This window comes from Somniosus microcephalus, chromosome 2 (genome assembly GCF_052327205.1).
Source record: "Somniosus microcephalus isolate GS21.2 chromosome 2, FLI_Smic_1.0, whole genome shotgun sequence".
Classification (NCBI taxonomy): domain Eukaryota; kingdom Metazoa; phylum Chordata; class Chondrichthyes; order Squaliformes; family Somniosidae; genus Somniosus; species Somniosus microcephalus.
The window spans coordinates 45,364,195-45,387,182 of record NC_140988.1 but is presented as its reverse complement, the minus strand read 5'-3'; the positions used below and the strand labels follow the sequence as shown (position 1 = coordinate 45,387,182).

The 22,988-nt window shown below is 41.9% G+C and overlaps 1 protein-coding gene across 6 annotated transcripts in view; it reads right to left on the bottom strand.

Moving 5' to 3' along the window:
- Positions 1-22,541, bottom strand: part of gab1 (GRB2-associated binding protein 1) — a 266,096-nt gene extending 243,555 nt beyond the window's left edge. For 2 of the 6 annotated variants that reach the window (XM_086009145.1, XM_086009171.1), the window contains exon 1: positions 21,837-22,498. In XM_086009145.1, coding sequence (XP_085865271.1) covers positions 21,837-21,908 — 72 coding nt within the window. In that variant the 5' untranslated portion in view covers positions 21,909-22,498. Of the gene's footprint in view, positions 1-21,836 lie in introns of all 6 variants that reach the window. The other 4 variants (XM_086009162.1, XM_086009180.1, XM_086009189.1 and 1 more) reach the window with 3 other exon arrangements.
- Positions 22,542-22,988: the final 447 nt, after the last annotated feature.

Genomic DNA, 22,988 nt, shown 5'->3' with positions numbered 1-22,988 from the left:
CAAGAATTCAAGGCTTGGATCCGAGTACCACTAAACTCTCGCAAACTTGATTCAATCATGTATTTTCCGTAATGTAAAGGGTCTGTGTTTGGAATACAGGCACAATGCAAGACTAATGTTTGGCAATTTATTTAAAAAAAACATTTTTGGGAACTAAAACATTTCTAACTTTTCAGCTCATCAGGAAATGCAGTGGAATACATCAGTACTTGAGCACTTTCAATGTTTGCCAACTAGTTATAAAAAAGCTGAAAATATTATCCAGATACAATGTCAAACTCCTTGTACAAGATAGAATTCACTTTTTTTTCCCCATAAGAGACGCTCCAAGTTGAATTTTGAAACTGAACAGTCCTCCATTAGCATGGGGCAGTTACAATTATATGCACAAATGGCAACACCAACTTCACATATCACTGCATTTCTGAATAGGATATACATTATTTTAATACGACATGCATGCTATGAACACTAATCCTTTAGCGGCAGTTTAAGAATTAAATCCAAGGCCTATTATGTCTAGTGAATTTGGCATGGCCACACTGGAGGATAGTTACCTGGTAATCTCCACTAGATTAAGAGTCTAGAAACTATCCCAAATGAAAATTTAAAAAAAGACTTGCATTTATATAGTGCCTTTCACGACCACCGGACGTCCCAAGTGTAGTCACTGTTGTAATGTAGGAAACACAGCAGCAAACGCCCACAAACAGCAATGTGACAATAATAATACAATCTGTTATTAGTGTTGTTGATTGAGGGATAAATATTGGCTAGCACATCAGAGATAACTCCCCTGCTCTTCTTCGAAATAGTGCCATAGGATCTTTTACCCGAGAGCAGACAAAGCCTCGGTTTAACGCCTCATCCGAAAGATGACACCTCCGACAGTGCAGCACACTCTCAGTACTGCACTGGAGCGTCAGCCTAGATTTTTGTGCTCAAGTCCCTGGAGCAACACCTGAACCCACGACCTTCTGATTCAGAGGCGAATGTGCTACCAACTGAGCCACAGCTGACTATATGAAAATATCAAACTGAACAATAAAAAAGATTATTTGAGGTCAGAAGGATTGAGACAAAAGTTTCAAAGTCAGATATTTATAACATTGTAGAACATTACTTTAGAAAACTGCAGCCATCTCTCACACAACACTCGCTTCAGATAGCTGAACATATTGCTAGTATAAGGGCAAGCCCAATAATAGTAGTTCAAAAATTTGATTGAAAACCAATTGTTCATCCGACATCATAAAAAACTGATCTCAGACTTCGTCAGAACATTATCTTTTAATTTCAAGGTTCCACCATTGTGTAACTTCTTGCAAATAAATTCTATACATTAATCTCTTCAAAAGTTGCAATGGTAGAAGTGAATTGAGTTTCAAAAGCAGAAACTTGAACCAAAACAAGAAACCAAAACATTTTTTAAATGATTCACACATTTCAGGTCATGTTTCTGTTCAGACTCCACCGATGCCAAGACCTTACATGGCTATATTCTACACAGCACAAAAAATCTAGGCTGACATTCCAGTGCAGTACTGAAGGAGGTGCCGTCTTTCAGATGAGATGTTAAACTGAGGCCCCATCTGCTCTCTCAGGTGGACGTAAAAGAACCCATGGCACTATTTCGAAGAAGAGTTATCCCCGTTGTCCTGGCCAATATTTATCCCTCAACCAACATCACTAAAGCAGATTATCTGGTCATTGTCACATTGCTTGTGGGAGCTTGCTGTGCACAAATTGGCTGCTGCGTTTCCTACATTACAACAGTGACTACACTTCAAAAAGTACTTCATTGGCTGTAAAGCGCTTTGGGGCGTCCGGTGGTCATGAAAGGCGCTATATAAATGCAAGTCTTTCTTTCTTTGACTTAAAATATACAGTATAAAAATACAGGAAGGTACTTGGATTTAGAAGGTACATAATTTAGTTGAATATAATACACTGAAAGAGGATATGCCAAAAGCAAGCAATTTTTGAAATTGTTCCTCCTCCTTCCTTCATTTCCTCTTGCGCGCACCCCCCGCCCCCCCCCCCCCCCCCACCAAAAACACATTAGGGAGGGAGATATGAGAACACTGGCCTCACGGCACAAAATCTACTACAACCAGTATCCAAAGAAAACATTTAGTTGGTGGAATAGAAAAAAGCAGAACTAAAGACCAAACTGGAATGCATACCATAGCATGCTCAAAGAGATGATCAATGAGGAAACATTGAAAACATTAGAAAGTTTACTGCAAAAAAATATTCTGCAACTATTATGACAATGTTACAAAAATTATGATACAAAAATTGGTCGTGTGGTTGATAGTGAGGAAGATAGCTGTAGACTGCAGGAAGATATCAATGGACTGGTCAGGTGGGCAGAACAGTGGCAAATGGGATTCAATCCAGAGAAGTGTGAGGTAATGCATTTGGGGATGGCCAACAAGGCAAGGGAATACACAATAAATGGTAGGATACTGAGAAATGTAGAGGAACCTTGGAGTGCATGTCCACAGATCCCTGAAGGTATCAGGACAGGTAGATAAGGTGGTTAAGAAGGCATACGGGATACTTGCCTTTATTAGCCGAGGCACAGAATAGAAGAGCAGAGAGGTTATGCTAGAACTGTATAAAACACTAGTTAGGACACAGCTAGAGTACTGCGTACAGTTCTGGTCACCACATTACAGCTAAGATATGACTACACTAGAGAGGCTAACAGAGGAGATTTACGAGGATGTTGCCAGGATTGGAACATTTTTGCTATGAGGAAAGATTGGATAGGCTGGGGTTGTTTTTCTTTGGAACAGAGAAAGTTGAGGGGAGACTTAATTGAGGTGTATAAAATTATGAGGGGCCCAGATAGAGTGGATAGGAAGCACCTATTTCCCTTAGCAGGGAGGTCAATAACCAGAGGGCATATATTTAAAAGTAATTGGTAGAAGGATTAGAGGGCAGTTGAGGAGAAATGATTTTACCTAGAGGGTGGTGGGGGTCTGGAACGCACTGCCTGAAAGGGTGGCAGAAGCAGAAACCCTCATCACATTTAAAAAGTACTTGGATACGTACTTGAAGTGCCGTAACCTTCAAGGCTACGGACCAAGAGCTGGAAAGTGGGATTAGGCTGGATAGCTCTTTTTCGACCAGCGCAGACACGAAGGGCCGAATGGCCTCCTTCTGTGCAGTAAATTTCTATGATTCTAGTGTACAGGTGCAAATGGTGGGAGGGAATTGATTATGTGTATTGCAATAAAGGTGCAAAAAGCCATTGAGGCTACATGAAATAAATAAAAAGCTCTATTGTTGACCAAAGGACTAATTAAGCCAAAACGTTTTACTTAATATTATAGGTAACATCATGGACAATGCCTGGAGCCCTGTGATGATAATATTTTGGCTACATAAAACTGGTCAGAGATACACAGCACAAACTAGTACATATACGAAGTAAACATAAGCAATGAAAAAGATCTCAGCTTTGTAGCAGAATACTGTGCCTACAATTCCAGGAATGTAACAGTATCACACATTAGTGGATTGTTACACAGTTAAATTAGGGTTTCCCCCCCACATTGGAACTAACCAAAGTTGATTGGTGACCTGCGAAAGATCTTCAAGATTATGGGAGGTTGGTTGCTTTAGGAAAAATTGGTAACAGATTGTTTCCATTGCTCATCGAGACAGTAACGAGACAAATTAAAAATAATCTCTAAGAATTATAGGAGAGAGGAGAAAGAAATTATTTACACAGAGAATGGTTAGAATGTGCAACATTGTGCCACAAATCATTGCTGAAGCAGAGCCCCTGATTTATTTTAAAAAGGGAACTAGATAGTTGCTTTAAAAAAGAAACATTAAAGGTTACAGGGAGCAAGCAGGAAAGGGAGATTGACCTAGATGGCTTGTGTGGACAAAAACACCAGTGCAGACGTGATGGGTTGAATGACTATTTCTGTGTTGTAATATTCTGTGTTGCACTTTAAAATTTGACTTTGAGATGGCAGGAAACCATGTGATATCTGGCACCGACGGGACCGAGCTGTTGCCGTCCCATCAAAACTGCCGGATAAACCAGCGCTAATGTTAAAACATACGGCACTTTTCCATATCTAGCAACAAACCCAACAGCTTCTAAACAGTCAGCCGTAGCTTGCAAGCGTCTCTGTAGCTAAGCAACAGCTTTAGCTAGACCTTGCAGAGCCTGACTGGTGAAGAAAAAGCAACAAAAAGAAAAAAAAATTACTGAACCGACTCCTGAATTTTGCCGGTGGATCGAGCATTCCGGACAGTTAACCTCCGGATAAACCAAAGTTTCCTGTAGCAGGCACTGTCGGCAGTTAGAAAGCTCGGTGTCTATTAAAAAGGGGGCAGGGAGGTGGGTATCAGTACAACTCCCTAAGAGGTAAAAATTGTGCAAATTTTGATTCATGTTTTGGTAAACACATGAAGCACCACATTGGACATGGTACACTAGTTACCGCACCAATAGCCTTTAACAGCAGTACTAACTCCAGTCTTATAAAGATCAGGAGCAGTCATTTAACTGAACACCAATTGCTGCAAAAGTATTTGTATGACTGGGCAGCTCAACAGTCAGTAATAAAAAAAAACACCAACTTGCGATGTCCTGCGATGCTAAAAGTCTGTAGAAGTAGAGTCAAAGTTAAAGCTGTGATGATTGACCTACGTTTTTTTTAATGTTGGACTCATTTTAATTTGGATTCCACAAGGCTGGCAACCATGTCCAGGTTCCTTTTCCCAGTGGCAGACTCAGAATTAAAAAAAATAGATTTACAAGTCTGTCACCTGGATAAGGGAACTAAGATTATTGTAAACGCTAGGACCCAACTTATGGACGTCAGTTGCCTGGTATCAAATATAAAACCAGCTTTAATGTTATTTAAAAACTGACCTGGGCAGAGATCTGTAACTGCAGAATGTCACACAGTTAATTACTGATAGGAATATAGGAACTGCTAGGTGAAAAAAGACCAAGATCCATCTAGTTCGCCTTCTACTATCCTGGGAGAAGCATGATGCAATGATCATTGGGTTGTTGACTAATCATAGCAATCAATGTCTATCAATTAGTCTGCAACAGGTCCAGAAATGACACGAGGAAGACCACAGTGCTGGAAAGCTTTGGGAACCATAGGTCCAAAGTCAACTGTGTAAAATGGCTTCATTGTTCGGCTGCATAACTTTGGAAACATTTTTGAGAGATGCAAGACACTACACGATGCAAGTCTTCCTTCCTTCTCGCTGATCAGCAACAAAAAACTGCACAGAACTACAGTTTAAAAATCTAAAATACATCTCAGCCAATTGCAACTTGTTCAGAGTGATGATAGGAATGGACACTATTAAAATGCCTGTGTTAGCCATGGTTCAGTGGTAGCACTTTCACTTCTGAGTCCGAAGATTGTGGGTTTGAGGCCCACTCCAGAGATTTAAGCATAAAATCTAGGCTGACACTCCAGTGCAATACTGAGGGAGTGCTGTACTGTTGCAGGTGCTGTCTTTCGGATACGATGTTAAACCGAGGACCTGTCTGCACACTCAGGTAAAAGATCCCATGACACTATTTGAAGAACAGCGGAGTTCTCACCGGTGTCCTGACTAATATTTATCCCTCAACCAACATCACTAAAACAGATTATCTGGTCATAATCACATTGCTATTTGTGGGAGCTTGCTGTGCACAATTTGGCAGCCACATTTCCTACATTACAGCAATGACTACACTTCAAAAGTATTTAATTAGCTGTAAAGCACTTTAGGACGTCCTAAGGTCATTAAAGGTGCTATATAAATGCAAGTTCTTTCTTTAAGTAGTTCTAGTCATAATGCCACTTTAGGTTGCCATGGGAAATCAGAGAAGTCACCATCAAAAGACTGCGACTGAATTGCATACTGTCTGCACCCATCACTACTTCCTCAATCAGACTGACCCAAACAAGTTCATTTATTTGTTGTGACTTATCCTGCAACACAATAGGAATTCACTGCTTTGTTGGAATCAACTATCTTATGCATACCAATGGAGATGAGAGCAACACAGAGGGTTAAACAAGAGGATGGAATAACAGAATAAATTCAAGACAGACAGCTGACCTCAAGCAACAACACAATTTTTTTCCTGAAGCACTGGAGAATACAATTTTTCCTATTTCAGGCATCCAGTGTTCAAGCATTCCCAGGTCAGTTATAGCACAGCCACATGCAGAGTAAAGCTCTCTCAACTCAGCCCCAACCTCAGAAGGGCACCATTAAGGTACCATTGTGGCAATATTTTTCCATTTCTCACAGCAGTCAACCTGTGTCCACTCTGACATGGTTAATTTGTGCCAAATTAGGGGCAGTTTTGTGCTCCAGGCCCTGCCCAAACTCATGTCCCATAGGACCCTTGCAGCCAAAAGACAGGGAGACCTTCATCCCATCGGTCAGGACTGGATTTGAACTCAGAAGTCGCTGGGTTAAAATCCTGGAACTCCCTCCCTAACAGCACTATGGGACCACACACGGACTGCAGCGGTTCAAGGCAGCGGCTCACCACCACCTTCTGAAGTGCAATTAGGGATGGGCAATAAATGCTGGCCATGCCAGCAACCCCCATATCCCATGAACGAATACAAAGTGAAAGATCAGCATTTAAACTGCTGGACCACCTAGTTCCCCTACAACACAACATTAACGTTCTTGTAATCTTGGTACAAAATTTGAACTTTAAAACGGGTAACTTTGATCTCTAAACTGTGCCGTTAGCTGACTTCAGGCAAAGCAGTGTTAGGGGTACTACACTTAGCCTCAGCACTTTTAAGTTAAAGTGAAAAAAGGGGGTGAGGGGATAATCAGTATCTCTCCTGATTGCTATGACCATTGCTGGAAAGTACATGAGCGAACACTACCAGGTTTTGTCTTGATGCCTACTGATCCTCACTGTCTAGGCTCATCCATGAAGAATGGCTACTTGGGTGAAGTACAAAAGGGCACCAGACACCAACTGAACCGTACCCAGGAAGAGCCAATATCTTTAGAGAAAGGGAGAAAATTAGAAGGGAAAAAAATTAAAGGCAACAAAGCACAGTGCTAATTTGCACTTAATTTCATTTAAGCCAGTTAAGACACGGCATTAAAATGCAGGTCTCATACTGACACTAGAACTTCTGTCAATTCATTTATTACTAACTGACCTCCTATGGCATTGCACATAGTAAGTTAGAGAATATGGTTACTTTAAACAAAAAAACCTGAAGAGACTTTCTTCAGATTACTCTCTTACCTGTCTGATGTCTTTGCGTTGTTGTTTCTCTTCTGCTTCCTTACATAGTCTTTACAGCACAAAAGCAGGCCATTCGGCCCAACAGGTCCATGTCGGTGTTTATGCTCCACACGAGCCTCCTTCCACCCTACTTCATCTAACCTCACTAACATATCCTTCTGTTCCTTTCTCCCTCATGTGTTTATCCAGCTACCCCTTAAATGCATTTATGTTCATCCCCTCAACGGCTCCTTGTGGTAGTAAGTTCCACATTCTAATCACTCTCTGGGTAACATAGAAGATAGGAGCAGGAGTACGCCATTCGGCCTCTCGAGCCTCTTCATCCAAGTTCAGTACCCTGTCCCTGCCTTCTCCCCATAGCCCTTGATCCCTTTAGCCTTAAGAAATATATCCAACTCTTTCTTGAATATATTTAATGAACTGGCCTCCACCACCCTCTGTGGCAGAGAATTCCACAAGTTCACCACTCTCTGGGTGAAGAAATTCCTCCTCATTTCAGTCCTAAATGGCTTACCCCTTATCCTTAGACTATGACCCTGGTTCTGGACTCCCCGGCCATCAGAAACATCCTTCCTGCATCTAGTCTGTCCAGGCCTGACAGAATTTTATAGGTTTCGATGAGATCCCCTCGCAATCTTCTAAACTCCAGTGAGTATAAGCTCAATCGACACAATCTCTCCTCATACGTCATTCCTGCCATCCCAGGTATCAGCCTGGTGAATCTTCGCTGCACCCCTTCCATGGTAAGAACGTCCTTCCTCAGGTAAGGCGACCAAAACTGCACACAATACTCAAGGTGCGGTCTCACCAAGGCCCTGTACAACTGCAGCAAGACATCCTTGTTCCTGTACTCGAATCCTCTCGCTATGAAGGCCAACATACCATTTGCCTTCTTAACCGCCTGCTGCACCTGCATGCTTACCTTCAGCGACTGGTGTACAAGGACACCCAGGTCTTGTTGCACCTTCCCCTTTTCCCAAGCTATTGCCGTTCAGATAATAATCTGTCTTCCTGTTTTTGCCACCAATGTGGATAACCTCACATTTATCCACATTATACTGCATCTGCCATGCATCTGCCCAATCACCCAATCTGTCCAAATCATACTGGAGTTTCTCTGCATCATCCTCACAGCACACATGCCCACCCAGCTTTGTGTCATCTGCAAACATGGAGATATTACATCTAGTTCCCTCGTCTAGATCATTAATATATATTGTGAATAGCTGGGGTCCTAGCACCGATCCCTGCGGTACCCCACTAGTCACTGCCTACCACTCGGAAAAAGACCCGTTTATTCCAACTCTTTGCTTCCTGTCTGCCAACCAGTTCTCTATCCAAGTCAGTACCTTACCCCCAATCCCATGTGCCTTAACTTTGCACGCCAATCTCTTATGCGGGACCTTATCAAAAGCCTTCTGAAAGTCCAAATACACCACATCCACTGGTTCTCCCTTATCTATTCTACCAGTTACATTCTCAAAAAATTCCAGTAGATTAGTCAAGCATGATTTACCTTTTGTAAATCCATGTTGACTTTATCCGATCCCGTCACTGTTTTCCAAATGCTCTGCTATTACATCTTTTATACTGTACTCTAGCATTTTCCCCACTACCAATGTCAGGCTTACCTGTCTATAATTCCCCGTTTTCGCTCTACCACCTTTTTTGAATAGTGGCGTAACATTAGCTACCCTCCAATCCATGGGTACTGTTCTAGATTCCATCGAATGTTGGAAGATGATCAGCAATGCATCTACTATTTCTAGGGCCACTTCCTTAAGTACCCTAGGATATGGATTATCAGGCCCTGGGGATTTATCGGTCTTCAATGCCGTCAATTTCCCTAACACCATTTTCCTACAAATACTGATTTCATTCAATTCCTCCCTCTCATTAGACCCTATGTTCCCCGACATCTCTGGGAGGTTATCTGTGTCCTCCTTTGTGAAGACAGAACCAAAGTATGTATTTAATTGGTCTGCCATTTCTTGGTTCCCCATTATAAATTCCCCTGATTCTGACTGCAAGGGACCTACGCTTGACTTCACCAATCTTTTTCTCTTCACATATCTATCGAAGCTTCTACAGTCAGTTTTTATGTTCCCTGCAAGCTTACTCTCATACTCTGTTTTCCCCCTCTTAATTAATCCCTTTGTCCTCCTTTGCTGAATCCTAAACTGCTCCCAATCCTCAGGTTTGCTGCTTTTTCTGGCCAATTTATATGTCCTCTCCTTGGATCTTATGCTATCCCTAATTTCCCTTGTTAGCCATGGTTGAGTCACCTTTTTTGTTTTATTTTTATGCCAAACAGGGATGAACAAATTCTGTAGTTCATCCATGCGATCTTTAAACATTTGTCATTGCCTATCCACCATCAACCCTTTGAGTAACATTCCCCAATCCATCCTAGCCAACTTGCACCTCATACCATCGTAGTTTCCTTTATTTAAATTCAGGACCCCAGTCTCTGAGTCAACTACTTCACTCTCCATCTTAATGAAGAATTTTATCATATTATGATCGCTCCACCCCAAGGGGCCTCACACAACAAGATTGCTAATGAATCCTTTCTCATTACATAATACTCAGTCTAAGATGGCCTGATCTCTAGTTGGTTCCGCGACATATTGGTCCAGGAAACCATCCTGTATAAACTCTAGGAATTCCTCCTCCACATTATTGTTACTAATTTGGTTAGCCCAACCTATATGTAGATTAAAGTCACCCATGATAACTGCTGTGCCCTTATTGCACGCGTCTCTAATTTCCCGTTTAATGCCACCCCCAACCTCAGTATTACTGTTTGGGGGTCTGTATACAACTCCCACTAATGTTTTCTGCCCCTTGGTATTTCTCAGCTCTACCCATACAGATTCCACATCATCAGAGCTAATATCCTTCCTTACTATTGTGTTAATCTCCTCTTTAACCAGCAATGCTACCCCACCTCCTTTTCCTTTTTGCCTGTCCTTCCTGAATATTGAATACCCCTGGATGTTGAATTCCCAGCCTTGGTCACTCTGGAGTCATGTCTCCGTAATTCCAATTACATCATATCTGTTTCTCCTGAATTCCCTATTGGATTTATTACTGACTATCTTATATTTATGGCCCCTAGTTCTGGTCACCCCCGCAAGTGAAAACATCTTCTCTACATCTACCCTATTGTGCCGGTGCTGGCTCTTTGAAAGAGCTTTCCAATTAATCCCACTCCCCTGCTTGTTCCACATTGCCCTGTAAATTTTTACCCTGTAAATTTTTACCCTTTAAGTATTTATCCAATTCTCTTTTGAATGTTACTATTGAAGCTGCTTCCACCACCCTTTCAGGCAGTACATTCCAGATCGCAACAACTTTGTGTAAAACAAAATTTCCTGTCACCTCTGGCTCTTTTGCCAATCAGCTTAAATCTGTCTCATCTGGTATCGACCCTCCTGCCACTGGAAACAGTTTCTTCTTACTTACTCCATCAAAATCATTCATGATTTTAAACACCTCGAACACATCTCCCCTTTACCTTCTCTGCTCTAAGGGAGGAGAACAATCCCAGTTTTTCTAGTCTCGCCACACAACTGAAGTCCCTCATCCATGGTACCATTCTAGTAAATCTCTTCTGCACCCTCTTCAAGGCCTTGACACCTTTTTAAAGTGTGGCACTGAGAATTGAACACAATACTCCAGCTGAGGCCTAACAAGTGTTCTCAAAAGGTTGAGCATAACCTCCACGCTTTTGTACTCTATTCCTCTATCAATAAAGCCAAGGATCCCATATGCTTTTAACAGCTTTCTCAACTTGTCCTGCCAACTTCAAAGATTTGTGTACATTCACCCCAAGGTTTCTCTGTTCCTGCACCTCCTTTAAAATTGTACCATTTAGTTTATATTGCCTCTCCTCATTCTTCCTAGCAAAATGTATCACTTTACACTTCTCTGCATTAAATTTCACCTGCTATGTGTCTGCCCATTTCACCAGTCTGTTACTATCCTCCTCATTGTATACTGCATTTCTGTGTTTTGTATCATCTGCAAACTTTGAAATTATGCCCTATATACCCAAGTCCAGGTCATTAAAATATATCAAAAACAGCAGTGATCCCAATACCGGCCCCTGGGGAACACCACTGCATACCTCCCTCCGTTCCCCGCTATTCTCTGCTTTCTGTCCTTTAGCCAATTTAGTATCTATGCTGCCACTGTCCCTTTAATCCCATGGGCTTTAATTTTGCCAACAAGTCTAGAAGTCAAATGCCTTTTGAAACTCCACATACACAACATCAACTGCACTACTCTCATCAACCCTCGCCATTACTTCATCAAAGAACTCGATCAAGTTAGTCAAACACAATTTGCCTTTTACAAATCCATGCTGACTTTCATTTATTAGCCCATACTTTTCCAAATGCCAATTAATTTTGTCACAGATTATTGTCTCCAAAAGTTTCTCCACCACCAAAGTTAGGCTGACTGGGCTGTAGTTATCGGGTTTTTCCCCCCTCACTTTTTTAAAACAGGGACGCAACGTTTGCAATCCTCCAGTCCTCCAGCCCCACTCCCATATCTAAGGAGTTGTGGAAGACTGTGGCCAGAGCCTCCGCAATATCCACCCTTACTTCCCTCTAAACTAGGATGCATCCCATCCGGACCAGGTGACTTTTCTACTTTGAGGACTGCCAACATTTTAAGTACCTCCACTTTATCTATTTTTATCCTATCCAATATCACTACTGCCTCCTCTACTACTACTACATTGGCAGCATCCTCTTCTCTAGCGAAGACAAATGCAAAGTACTCCATTGGTACCTCACCCATGCCCTCTGCCTCCACAAGAAGTTCTCCTTTTTGGTCCCTAACCGGCCCCACCCTTCCTTTGACTACTGTTTCACTATTTGTGTTTATAAACAACTTCAGGGTCCCTTTTATGTTAGCCGCTAATCTATTCTCATACTCTCCCTTTGCCCCTCATTCCCTTTAGATCTCCTCTGTACTTTTTATATTCAGCTTAGTTTTCTACTGTATTATGAACCTTACAATTGTCATAAGCCTCCTTTTTCTATCTCATTTTAACCTCTATTGTTAGTCATCCAGAGAGTTCTAGCTTTGGATGCCATTCCTTTCCTCCTCATGGGAATGTGTCTACTCTGTACCCGAACCATCGCCTCTTTGAACGATGGGAGGCCTTCAATGACTGCTTTTCTTACCAATTTTTGATTCCAATTCGCCTGGGCCAGATCCCTTTTCAACTCATTGAAGTCAGCCCTTCTCCAGTTAAGTATTTTACACTTGATTGTACCTTTTTTTTCCCCATAACTATTCTAAACCTGATGATATTATGATAAATGTTCCCCAGATGCTGTCCCACTGAAACATGCTCCACTTGCCCCACTTCATTCCCCAGAACTAGATCCAGCACTGTTTCCTTCCTTATTGAGCTAGAAACACACTGATCATAAAAGTTTTCTTGTACACCTCCCCCTCTTTGTCCTTTACACTGTTACTATCCCAATCTACATTAGGATAATTGAAGTCCCCCATTAATTAACACTTGGTAGTTCTTGCACCTTTCTGTAATCTGCCTGCAAATTTGCTCCTCAATCTCCTTCCCACTATTTGGTGGCCTATAGTGTACACCCAGTAGCATAATATCTCCTCTATTAATCCTTAATTCTAACCAAATAGACTCTTATAAATCTCATCAACATAAAGAAACTACTCATGAAATAACACTGGACGGCCAGCTGGTGGCGCCGTCCAAGGAGTATAAATACTCAGGCATGGGCACAGCTTGCCCAGGGACATTTTGTAAGACAGGAACTAGTGAAGTACAACTAGACCACCATGTTCTGAAACAAGTTGATTAAAGCCTTGCTTTATACTCAAACCATGTGCCTAGTGAGTTTTATTATGTCAGACTCTGCCTTTGACCCCTCAGCCACATCATACCTCTAGTGCTATAATAGTTTCTTTGATCAATAATGCCACCCTACTTGCTTATTTTCCTTCCTCATCTTCCCTGAATACCTAGTAGCCAGGAATGGTTGGGTTGGGCAGATCAGTGGGCAAATCAGAACCACTTGTGAAGCTAGATCTGGTTTGCCCCTTTCTTTTTAAAAATGAAATGCCCCGTTTTTGTAAAACTCCTTCGATCATCACCTCAACCTGAACTTTGACCCTAAACATCCTCTAGGATTTGTTTACTGCAATGAATGTAATAATCTAACTGCCCATGCACACTGCCACAAAACATTTTTCTGCATGTTACCATCACCAGAAGCATTGAGAATTCCCAATCCTCCTCTCCTTTGAGTCAGGTCTCAGTTATTGCCACTATATCATAGTCCCATGTTGCGACTTGTGCCTGCAGCTCACCAACCTTATTTACCACGCTACGTGCATTTACATACATGCACTCCAAACCCATCTTAGATTGCTTTGTATCTGCCCGTCTGATCCTTCCTATTTCTGAACTGTTCTTTATTCTAGTGCAATTTGCCTCTCCCAGTCCTCTATCCACCTTGTTTCTCCTCTCTAATGTTTCATCCTAGTGCCCATCGTCTTAATGTTTTATTTTTCTTTGCTTCTCTCTCTCTCTCTTTCATCATCTCTTTACTCTCTTTCTTCCTTTCAGATGGGAGGTGGTGGGGGAGATGGTGTGACGTGGAGGGGAAAGGAGCCCCCAGCAGCTGTAGGCTGCATTTGGGTGAGGGTTGCAGGAAAAATGCAGTCTTTAGTGGCTCCCTTACCATCCCTTCCACCAATCATTTGTGCTTCTCCCCATTCCCTTACTCCCATCACATCCACTACCCAGTCACCTTCATGCTACCCATTCCACATCACACAACCCCCTCACTCTTATCACTTCCCAACCTCTTTGAACTACCCACTCAAGTCCTGTATTCTCCCTCCCCCTTGCTCCATCATTCACTTTGCCCCCATTTGCTCCCAAGGATGGGTTCCTAAAGGTCAGAGGCCTCTTCACCCACAATTAGTCTCCTTTCCCCCTGCCTTGCTGTATGTTTCCCTTTAAGAGGCTTTGTTCGCTTTCAAAATTCAACTCCAAAAAAATCAATTTAGAATGATGAAAGAAACTGCCCAACTCTATTTGCGTCTTTCTATCATCCCGTCTCATAGGTATTAAAAATTAAAACCCATCTTGCAAGTCATTAGCACTGGCCTTTTCTGCTAACAAAATAAACATGAAGAGAATTAGTTGGCTTCAAGATTCACCATTTTTTTGTAAATTGAACATTAAAATGAATCTCTCAACTCCAGTTTCTCTCTCTTTCTTGAATACACGTTTATTGATTTTAGAACACAAAACAAAAGCCACAACAGGTGTGTCATCAGAACAGTATAATTTTCTCTATCACACACAGCCCCTTTTTTTTTTTTAAACATGCTGTAAATGTTACCTCAGTAAAGCTTTGGAAATCTATCTTCTTGTGTTTCAAAATTCTTTGAAGGAATGTTACTGGGCAGAAAGTGCATGAAGCTGAAAAAAATTATTGTCAGTAGAGTTAATTGAGCAGTACTGTGCATCTGGGAAGAGGTATACTACATGCTCAATTCAAATGCAGCACACAGAGTGACGGCTGTGGGCAAAAATATGAAGTTCAAGCCAGGCTTTTGGGAAAGGCTGAGGTCTTCAAGTAAAAACTTTGATGAAGGTATTAAAAGACACAAAAGACAATTCAATGGGCAGATTTAATGGTGTTACAGTATTAGGAATTATTTATTTTCTTAATTTAAACCCTTATTTTGAACATTAGAAACTCAATTACTGAAGAAAATAAATTTGAGAAAGGATTGAGGAATTTGTGGGAACCCAGTAGCCAAATAGTGCAATCACAGGGTAATATACTCTCACTACGAAAGTGCAGCTATTATGTGCCAAACAGTGCGTCACTTTTAACATTGAAAATAACAATCACAATGCCACCTACAGGAGTAACAGGTACTTATGACTTTTCAATGAAATGTATGCAGTGTATTGAATTTCCTATGTACTAGATAATTAGGGCAAGGAAAGTAAAAGCTTCTGCATCTTTTTCCAACAAGTCATCAAGTCCAAAGCACAATCTAGGTGTGAAATGCAGAAACATGTCCGTGTAAATTAACAGTTGTGTTGATTTAAACAAAAATGCAAGTGTATGAATCAGATTATAAAACATTTAGCTAATTTGTGTGGGTTTTCCTGCATTCATGCAATGGCATGTTAAGCACTTGCGTGGTCTGGCGATAATAATGATCACTGAATTCTCTGGAGTTTCAGGACTGATGCTACTAAATACAGAAAAATGCAGCTTTGTTTCTTCCCCATTTCAAAATTGTTGCGCCCGGTCCACGTCAAGAAAACCAACGCTGAACATTCACTCAAAGGTTAGTTAAATGCTTGCCACAGTTATGTGCAAGAGGTTTTCAAAATGTTCTGTTTAGGGAACTATCTGCAAATTTAGACAATTCCCCCGGAGCCCTGGTCCTAACTTGCAGAAGACAATGTCAGTTACCCAAAGGAAAATAGCACGATCATTAATATACAGGAGCCAACATTTAATACACTAGTTAATCAGCACATACAGAAAAATCCAGCAATGATTCAGACAGGCAGAAATCTAGTGAATTAATGTACCCTTTAGGATCCCCCCTGCAGACCAATTTGAAAATCTACTTTGTACAACATGTTCTGTATGCCGGCATATCTTATCGACAGGCCTATTTCAAGAATAAAGCAAGGGGGTAACTGAGTGTTTGCAAAGTTGGTGTGTCGAACTTTGAACTAGAAGATCAGAGTCTAAATCCAAGGTTGGGTTGAGACAACAACTATCCAAAATTCTGAGGTCCATTTGTCAATGTGTTGCTACTCCTCCATATAATCAGCCAATAGAGATCTATTATTTTGTGTGCTCAAGATGCAACTCTTCCCACTTCAGGCAGCCAATGTCAGCATTAAGTACTCCCTAGTCAGATTATGAGTAAAGCTCCCTCTGCTCAGCACCAACAAATGCCTCAGTTCTAAGCTCAGAAGTGCATGCCTATTGCCCCCGTGTGACATGTTTTCCACTTGCCACACCAGTCATCATATGAACTCTTAGAATGAGATTACTAATTGGTGCCAAACTAGAGGCAGTTTTGTGCTGTAGTCCCATGATTAGTACCCATTTCATACAAGACCTTACAGCCAGAAGACAGAGGAAACACCCATCCTATCAATCTGGGCTGGATTTGAACCCCATGGTCTCAGAGGTAAAAGACCAGTGTTTAATCCACACCAAGTTTCCCTTAAAGGGCACAATCAACAGCAAATGTATATTTTACAAAATGGTTAGAGGGACTAACTACTACTATAAACACAAACGCTCCACAAAGTACACCCATGCAGATTTTAAAAAATTAACTCCATTGCAGCATGGGTCGCAACATTTATGCAATACTCGCCTCAAATGACCTTTCCACTCAGATTTCCTCAGAGGGTTACATTTGTCAATTTTAGCAAATCAATTTAGGAGTGAGAAAAATTAATTGAGAAATGAAGGCGAACCGCCATTCATATACGGTTCACTTACTGGTGGAGAAAGAAGGAGCCTTCATAGAAGCCAAACTCCTTTTTAAAAAAGTCAACAGTGAAACTGAAGCAACTGAAGATCATACAACAGAAGCAACACAATAACTGCAGGTTAGGCCAACTCAAGGGAGACATACCAGTATTATCAGTTTCAAAAGCCCTTTGTCAGACTGCCATTGGCATTAGCCATAATGCTGATATAGTGCTGACACCACTACCACTTAGAGAACAACCCAGGACATTACACATCTAGTTTCAGTCTGATGTATTTTTACATTTAAAGAGATGTTTCTGCTGTGAATTATGTTTTTCCTCTTCAGCACTTCCTCTTGCTTTTGCTATATCATGATTTTCTAGTCACCACACTGGAAAAATGGGCATTTTTTGAAAAATCTCATATATATATGTAACTGGAATTTATAAGAGACAGATACATCACAATTCCCAAAGTTTGCAATCTCATTCCTCAGACTGACACTTCTATCATCAAGCTACAAAATGAACAAAAAAGTAGAAAGCAAAACACTGCAGATGCTGGAAATGTGAACCAACAGAAAATGCTGGAAAGCACACAGATCAGTCAGCATCTGTGGAGGAAACAGATAAGTTAAAGCTTCTGGTGTGGATCCTTCTTCAGAACTGAAACATAAGAGACAGACAGGCATGTTAATATCCTGACTGATCTGCTCGGAGTTTCAAGCATGTTCTGCAGACTACAAAGGACTCCATTATTACTATGCGCTCACCATTTCCACAAGAGGTTGAATCTCTATCCTGTTTTCCTGATCTCGTCCTATACCTCTGAGCTCAGGAAAAAAACCGAAGAGCAGGTGAACCACCCAATGCTCTTGATACAGCAAAGAGGAGATTGAATGAAAGCAAATCAGAAGTTAAAAAATGTAACACACACATAGCGTCTTGTACCTGTCATCTTATTTTTTCAGACAGTGCAGAACACTTCTCTATTTCTACTCTTAGTGTTCCATTTGACACACCCTACAAAGCCAACTGGCACTTCAGTGTACACATGGAATCTGTAGAAGCAGACACATGTCGTGATGGCCTTGTCGGAATCAAAGCAAATAGAAAGTGAGTGTTGGTTAAAGTCACAATTTTATTTTTAAAGAAGAAAAATAATTACAAGCAATTACAAATCCTGTTCTCGATTCCCACATCACTGGTGATAGCCAAAGGCAGTGTTCCCTGTAATTTTGTGTGTGCGTGGGCCCTTTAACTGGCTGCGCGGCCCATTAAATTTTTCGTGCATGCGCGGGATCTCCGGACCGCTGCACAGCAGTGCAGCTTAGAGGGAACATTGGCCAGGGGCACTTGTTATTTTTTCTAAGATTGCATGCCCGTTGTTTTCAGCTGACAGCAGAGCTAGACTTTTGTTGCTTTTTTTTGTCATTAGAATTTTGATTTGTACAAGTTTACATGCCTTCTCAAGACATGGTTTGATAGAGTACATGCTTTAATATAGATTTCATAGCATTTGCAAGCATAGGCCAGGATGATTTTGTGTTAGATGATTTCCGACCACACATCTGCTCCATCACCAAGACTGCCTAGGTCCACCTCCGTAATATTGCCTGTCTCCACCCCTGCCTCGGCCCATCTGCAGCTCATCCATGCCATTGTTACATCTGGGCTCGACTATTCCAATACATTCCTGGCTGGCCTCGCACCTTGCACCCTCTGCAAACTTGAGCTCATCTGAAACTTTGCTGCCAAAATCCAAACTCGCACCAAGTCCCGTTCACCCATCACCCCTGTCCGCCGACCGACATCAGCTCCCAGTCCAGCAACACCTCAAATTTAAAATTCTCATCCTGGTGTTCAAATTCCTCCATGGCCTCCCCCCTTTCCCATCTCTACAAGCCTCCAAGAACTCCGAGTTCCTCTGACTCTGGCCCCACCACTGGAGGCTGTGCCTTCAGCTGGGAAGGCCCCAAACTCTGGCATTCCCTCCCTAAACCTCCCCGCCTCTCTGTCCTCCTTTAAGATGCTCCTTAAAATCTATCTCTTGGACCAAGCTTTTGGTCACCTGTCCCAATACCTCCTTCTGTAGCATGGTGACAAATGTTGTCCGATAACACTCGTGAAGTGCCTTGGTGCATTTTACTACATTAAAGGTGCTATATAAATGCAAAGTGTTGTTGTTTGTTGTTAGGGGAGGCTAGAGGCTTGTGGCGTGCTGGAAGGATTGGGGGGGGGGGGGGGGAGAAAAAGGTACTGCGATAGGTTTAGGTAGCTTGGGCTATTAAGTTTAAAGAACTAAATTAAGGTGTCAGCTTGGACCAGTTGTAGCAGTCTCACCTCTGAGTCAGAGGTTGTGGGTTCAAGTCTCACTCCAGGGACTTCAATACATAATCCAGGCTGACATTTCAGTGCAGTACCGAGGCAGGACGACATTGTTAGAGGCATTATCTTTTGGATGAGGCTTTAAACTAAGGCGCCATTCACCTGTTAAAGTAGACACAAAAGATCCTGTGGCATTATTTGAAGAGCAAGGGAGTTCTCCCAATGTCTTGGCCAACATTTATCCTCGAGTCAACACCAAAAACAGATTAAGGTGATCATTCATCTCACTAATGTTTGGGGTCCTTGCTGTGCGCAAGTTGGCTATCACATTTGCCTATGTAACAACTGTGACTGCACTTCAAAAGTAATTAATTGGCTGTGAAGTGCTTTGGGGTGTCCCGGAGATGTGAAAGGTTCTATCTACATACAAGTTCTTGTCTCTTAATTGGGGAGCCCAGTGCAAGGAAGACCAATGCAACTTTTGCCAAAACCTTTCTTTGTCTCTGCCATCTTTATAACCACGACTTGAATAAATAAACTTTCTCACCCTACACTGGTGCAAAACCTCTATTTGCACCTTCATCAGGCTCAAAAACATAGCTAACAAACATTTGTAGTTTATATCATAAAGTCCTATTCTTAATTATATATGTTACAAAATTACAATGGGGATCATGGTACTGACTCTTGCTGAAGTGGGAATTGCACATATTATGTTCATGTTTATTAATTCTACATTTTGATTATAATAGTGCTGGTTAATAACAAGAGGTCATCAGTGCATAGTTATATATGCAAATGCACAAACCCCAACAAGAGATATTGCAATAGGATTCCTGTCATCTATCTTCTCAAATTTATCCTCTCTCTTTGTATATCCCTTTCCAGTAGAACCAAACAGCAGAAAACAATGCTCACTTCTAAACACTAAACACAGTGTGAAAAAATTGCACAGTACCAGTTTTAAAAGTCTTGAGATTCAACCACAACAGCGAAACATTTACTGCTCTCACTAATCTGAGTGCTCTCTGCAAGTAATTAACTCTGCAGGAAATAGCTGGGAAGAAATTTTAAAACAGCCAAGACTTACTAAAAACTGAACCCAAGAACTTGGAATCCGATCGACAAACCTTTTGTCACATACAGGGTTACCATCAACAAAACTGTGACTAAACTAAGTAAACACTTCAGGAAAATACTTACTAAAGTATACTTCCAACAGGGCACAACTCAAAAGTATATCTCGAAGATGTATGGTTTTAAACTGTTAAATCACGACCACTTCAGATTGCCATATGAAAGTAGTCACTTTATTTAAGTTTCCTCTTACCTTTTGTACTTATCATTTTACCCAGAAGTAAAGCAGCCACTGCAAAACCAAAAAGGTTCAAAGTCCCCATCACTAAAAAATATTTTCTCAAGCTGCAGTAAATAATTAGCTCATTAGCTCGGCAAACTGGAGTATGCATACTTTAATTTTCAAAATGAATTACGTGCTAAAATAAAACACAGTTACGACTTCTCACGTGAGAATCAGACCAGCCACAGCTCACCTGAACAAAAAGTTCAATTGCTGAGAAAGTGATAAAAGTTTCATGAATGTCACAAACTTCTGTCAGGGTTATAGATTTCTAGAGATGATTTAAGATACATTTTAATCCAGAGATCTTTCTCCCCATGGTTAGCTGGCCCAATAGCTCTAGGTTGGGATTGATGTCCCGAGCTGTAGGCTAGGACAGCAACTCTCTCCCTCCTAATCTCAAAGACCACCTTCCCAGACCACGACAAATGCCTCTGGTGAAAAGCCTTTCTTCATGATCGAAAGCATTTTAGCCTCGTCTTAGTCGCCTGCCAAAATACCACTATTCCAAGAACTGCCAGCAACGAGGAAAAAGCTTGGGGATATGAGAGAACCATGACTTCACAATGGGACGTGCCTCAGGTTTCCAGGCATAACAAGCAGCCACTTCATCCTTCCATGTCGTTTGGCATTGTACCTGCATTAAAATACATCAACACCCATTCCACCTCAAATGTACTGAGAGCAGCAGCCAAGTTAATGGGTGTGTCTCTTACTGGAAACTTGATTTCTGACAGTCTGTGCGATTCAGCAAATGTTCCCTTGCAAACTATTACTGTTCAACATATTGTGTCGGTGATCTGATCTTTTTTGATCAACAATGAGTGACTTTAACCTCACTCAAATTGCATCAAAAAGTTAGAAACATCAAAGCATACCCACATTGACGCAGGACTTCACAACACAAATAGACAATTTAAAAAAATCGACAAACGCTGGAAATCTGGAATAAACTACTGCGCACATCGTGCCTATATTGGCAGTAACTCAATTCGACTTTCAATAAAACTGTCACGTACAGTAAATCATAGTATGCAAACTCGGAATTGCTAACAAGATTAAGGTAGAAAAGGACAGTGCCCAGCAATTGCGATGCATTCCTTCGTGCCAGCATTCCGGGTCGTCAATTATGCTTGGGTATCGAAAGGAATAGCAATCGCTGTTCAGAATGAGAAATTAATTTTGCACAGGTAAATATTAACTTTTATAATAGGATTTAATTAACTTTCAGAAGATGGTTATCTTACAGCATCACCACTGTAGCCTTAACCCATTTTAATCCGCATATATATGAAAGTGTCATATTTCAAAAGTGTGTCTTCGTAAAAAAAACTTACGTAACGTCTCAACTTTTTCTCCGGTGGAGACTTCCTCAACCAGCCGTTGTGGACAATATCGCCACCGCTCATCTTCTTACTCACGATAGGGCTGCAAATGACGGTGAAGACAAACCAGGAATAGTCCCTCTCACACCCAGCCCGGTAACTATTAGCCAACTTCCCAGCACAACCCAGGTACTCCCTCCCCTCTCTCACACACACACACTCTCTCTCTCTCTTTCCCAATTCGCTGTTCAACAATCTGAAAGAAGAACTCGGTGTCGGTGGGACAGACAGGCTGAGAGAATGGAGAGAGTCCCTGTGTGCAGTCGCACTCTCGCTCCGGCCCGCGACCCCGCCACTCTCGCGCCGCGTCTCCCTGGGATGATTGACAACTCCGCTCCCTCCAGCTGCCGTCTCCAGACTTTCCCAACAAAGTCACCGACTCCAACCGATCCGACTACTCCGTGACGTGCGTGACGTGACGTTACCCAGAGGGGGGGCGTAAAGGAGAGGAATCTTGCACCGAATTGTGGGATTTGTAGTTTAAAAGCCTCCCGGCTTTTCTCCTTCCCTGCTTCTTCTCCACTCCCCACCGCTTTTACTTGATGCTTTCGGCATCCTGCCTTGCAGCAGCAGCAGGTACACCTTCACCACCAAGCCGGGGCTCCTCCAGTCTGAAGGGAATTCCACGGCCGCCTTTCTGCATTGGAGACTGTGGAGTTTTGGGGCTGGCTGCTGATCACTGGCATGAAAACATTGCATGTTGAGCGAGGACCCCCCCCCGGTTAGAGACACATGTCACCAATGTGTTACTTTGACCCTGGTTCCCTGATTGCTGAGTGTCAGTCAGTGCGAAGTCTAATATCTGCACATTTAAGTGAGGGAACGCAGTGCAATCCCAATGGGTCAGTCTTCGGTCACGTTAGAGGACTACATTTCCCAGCAGTGGGTAGCAGTCCCAGCGTCTGGCGATTGGAGCCATCCCGTTTCACAGCCCTTGGGGGAAGACGGCTATAGATGGGAAAAACTCAGTGATAGATTTCAGGTGCAATAATATTAGCCACGGTCTGTCCAGATTGTAACTTATTCAAGTATCTGTCTCGGTCTGATGTAACATTCGTTGTTTCAGACCTTAAATTAACAAGAGGCTTGCAATTTTTTATATTT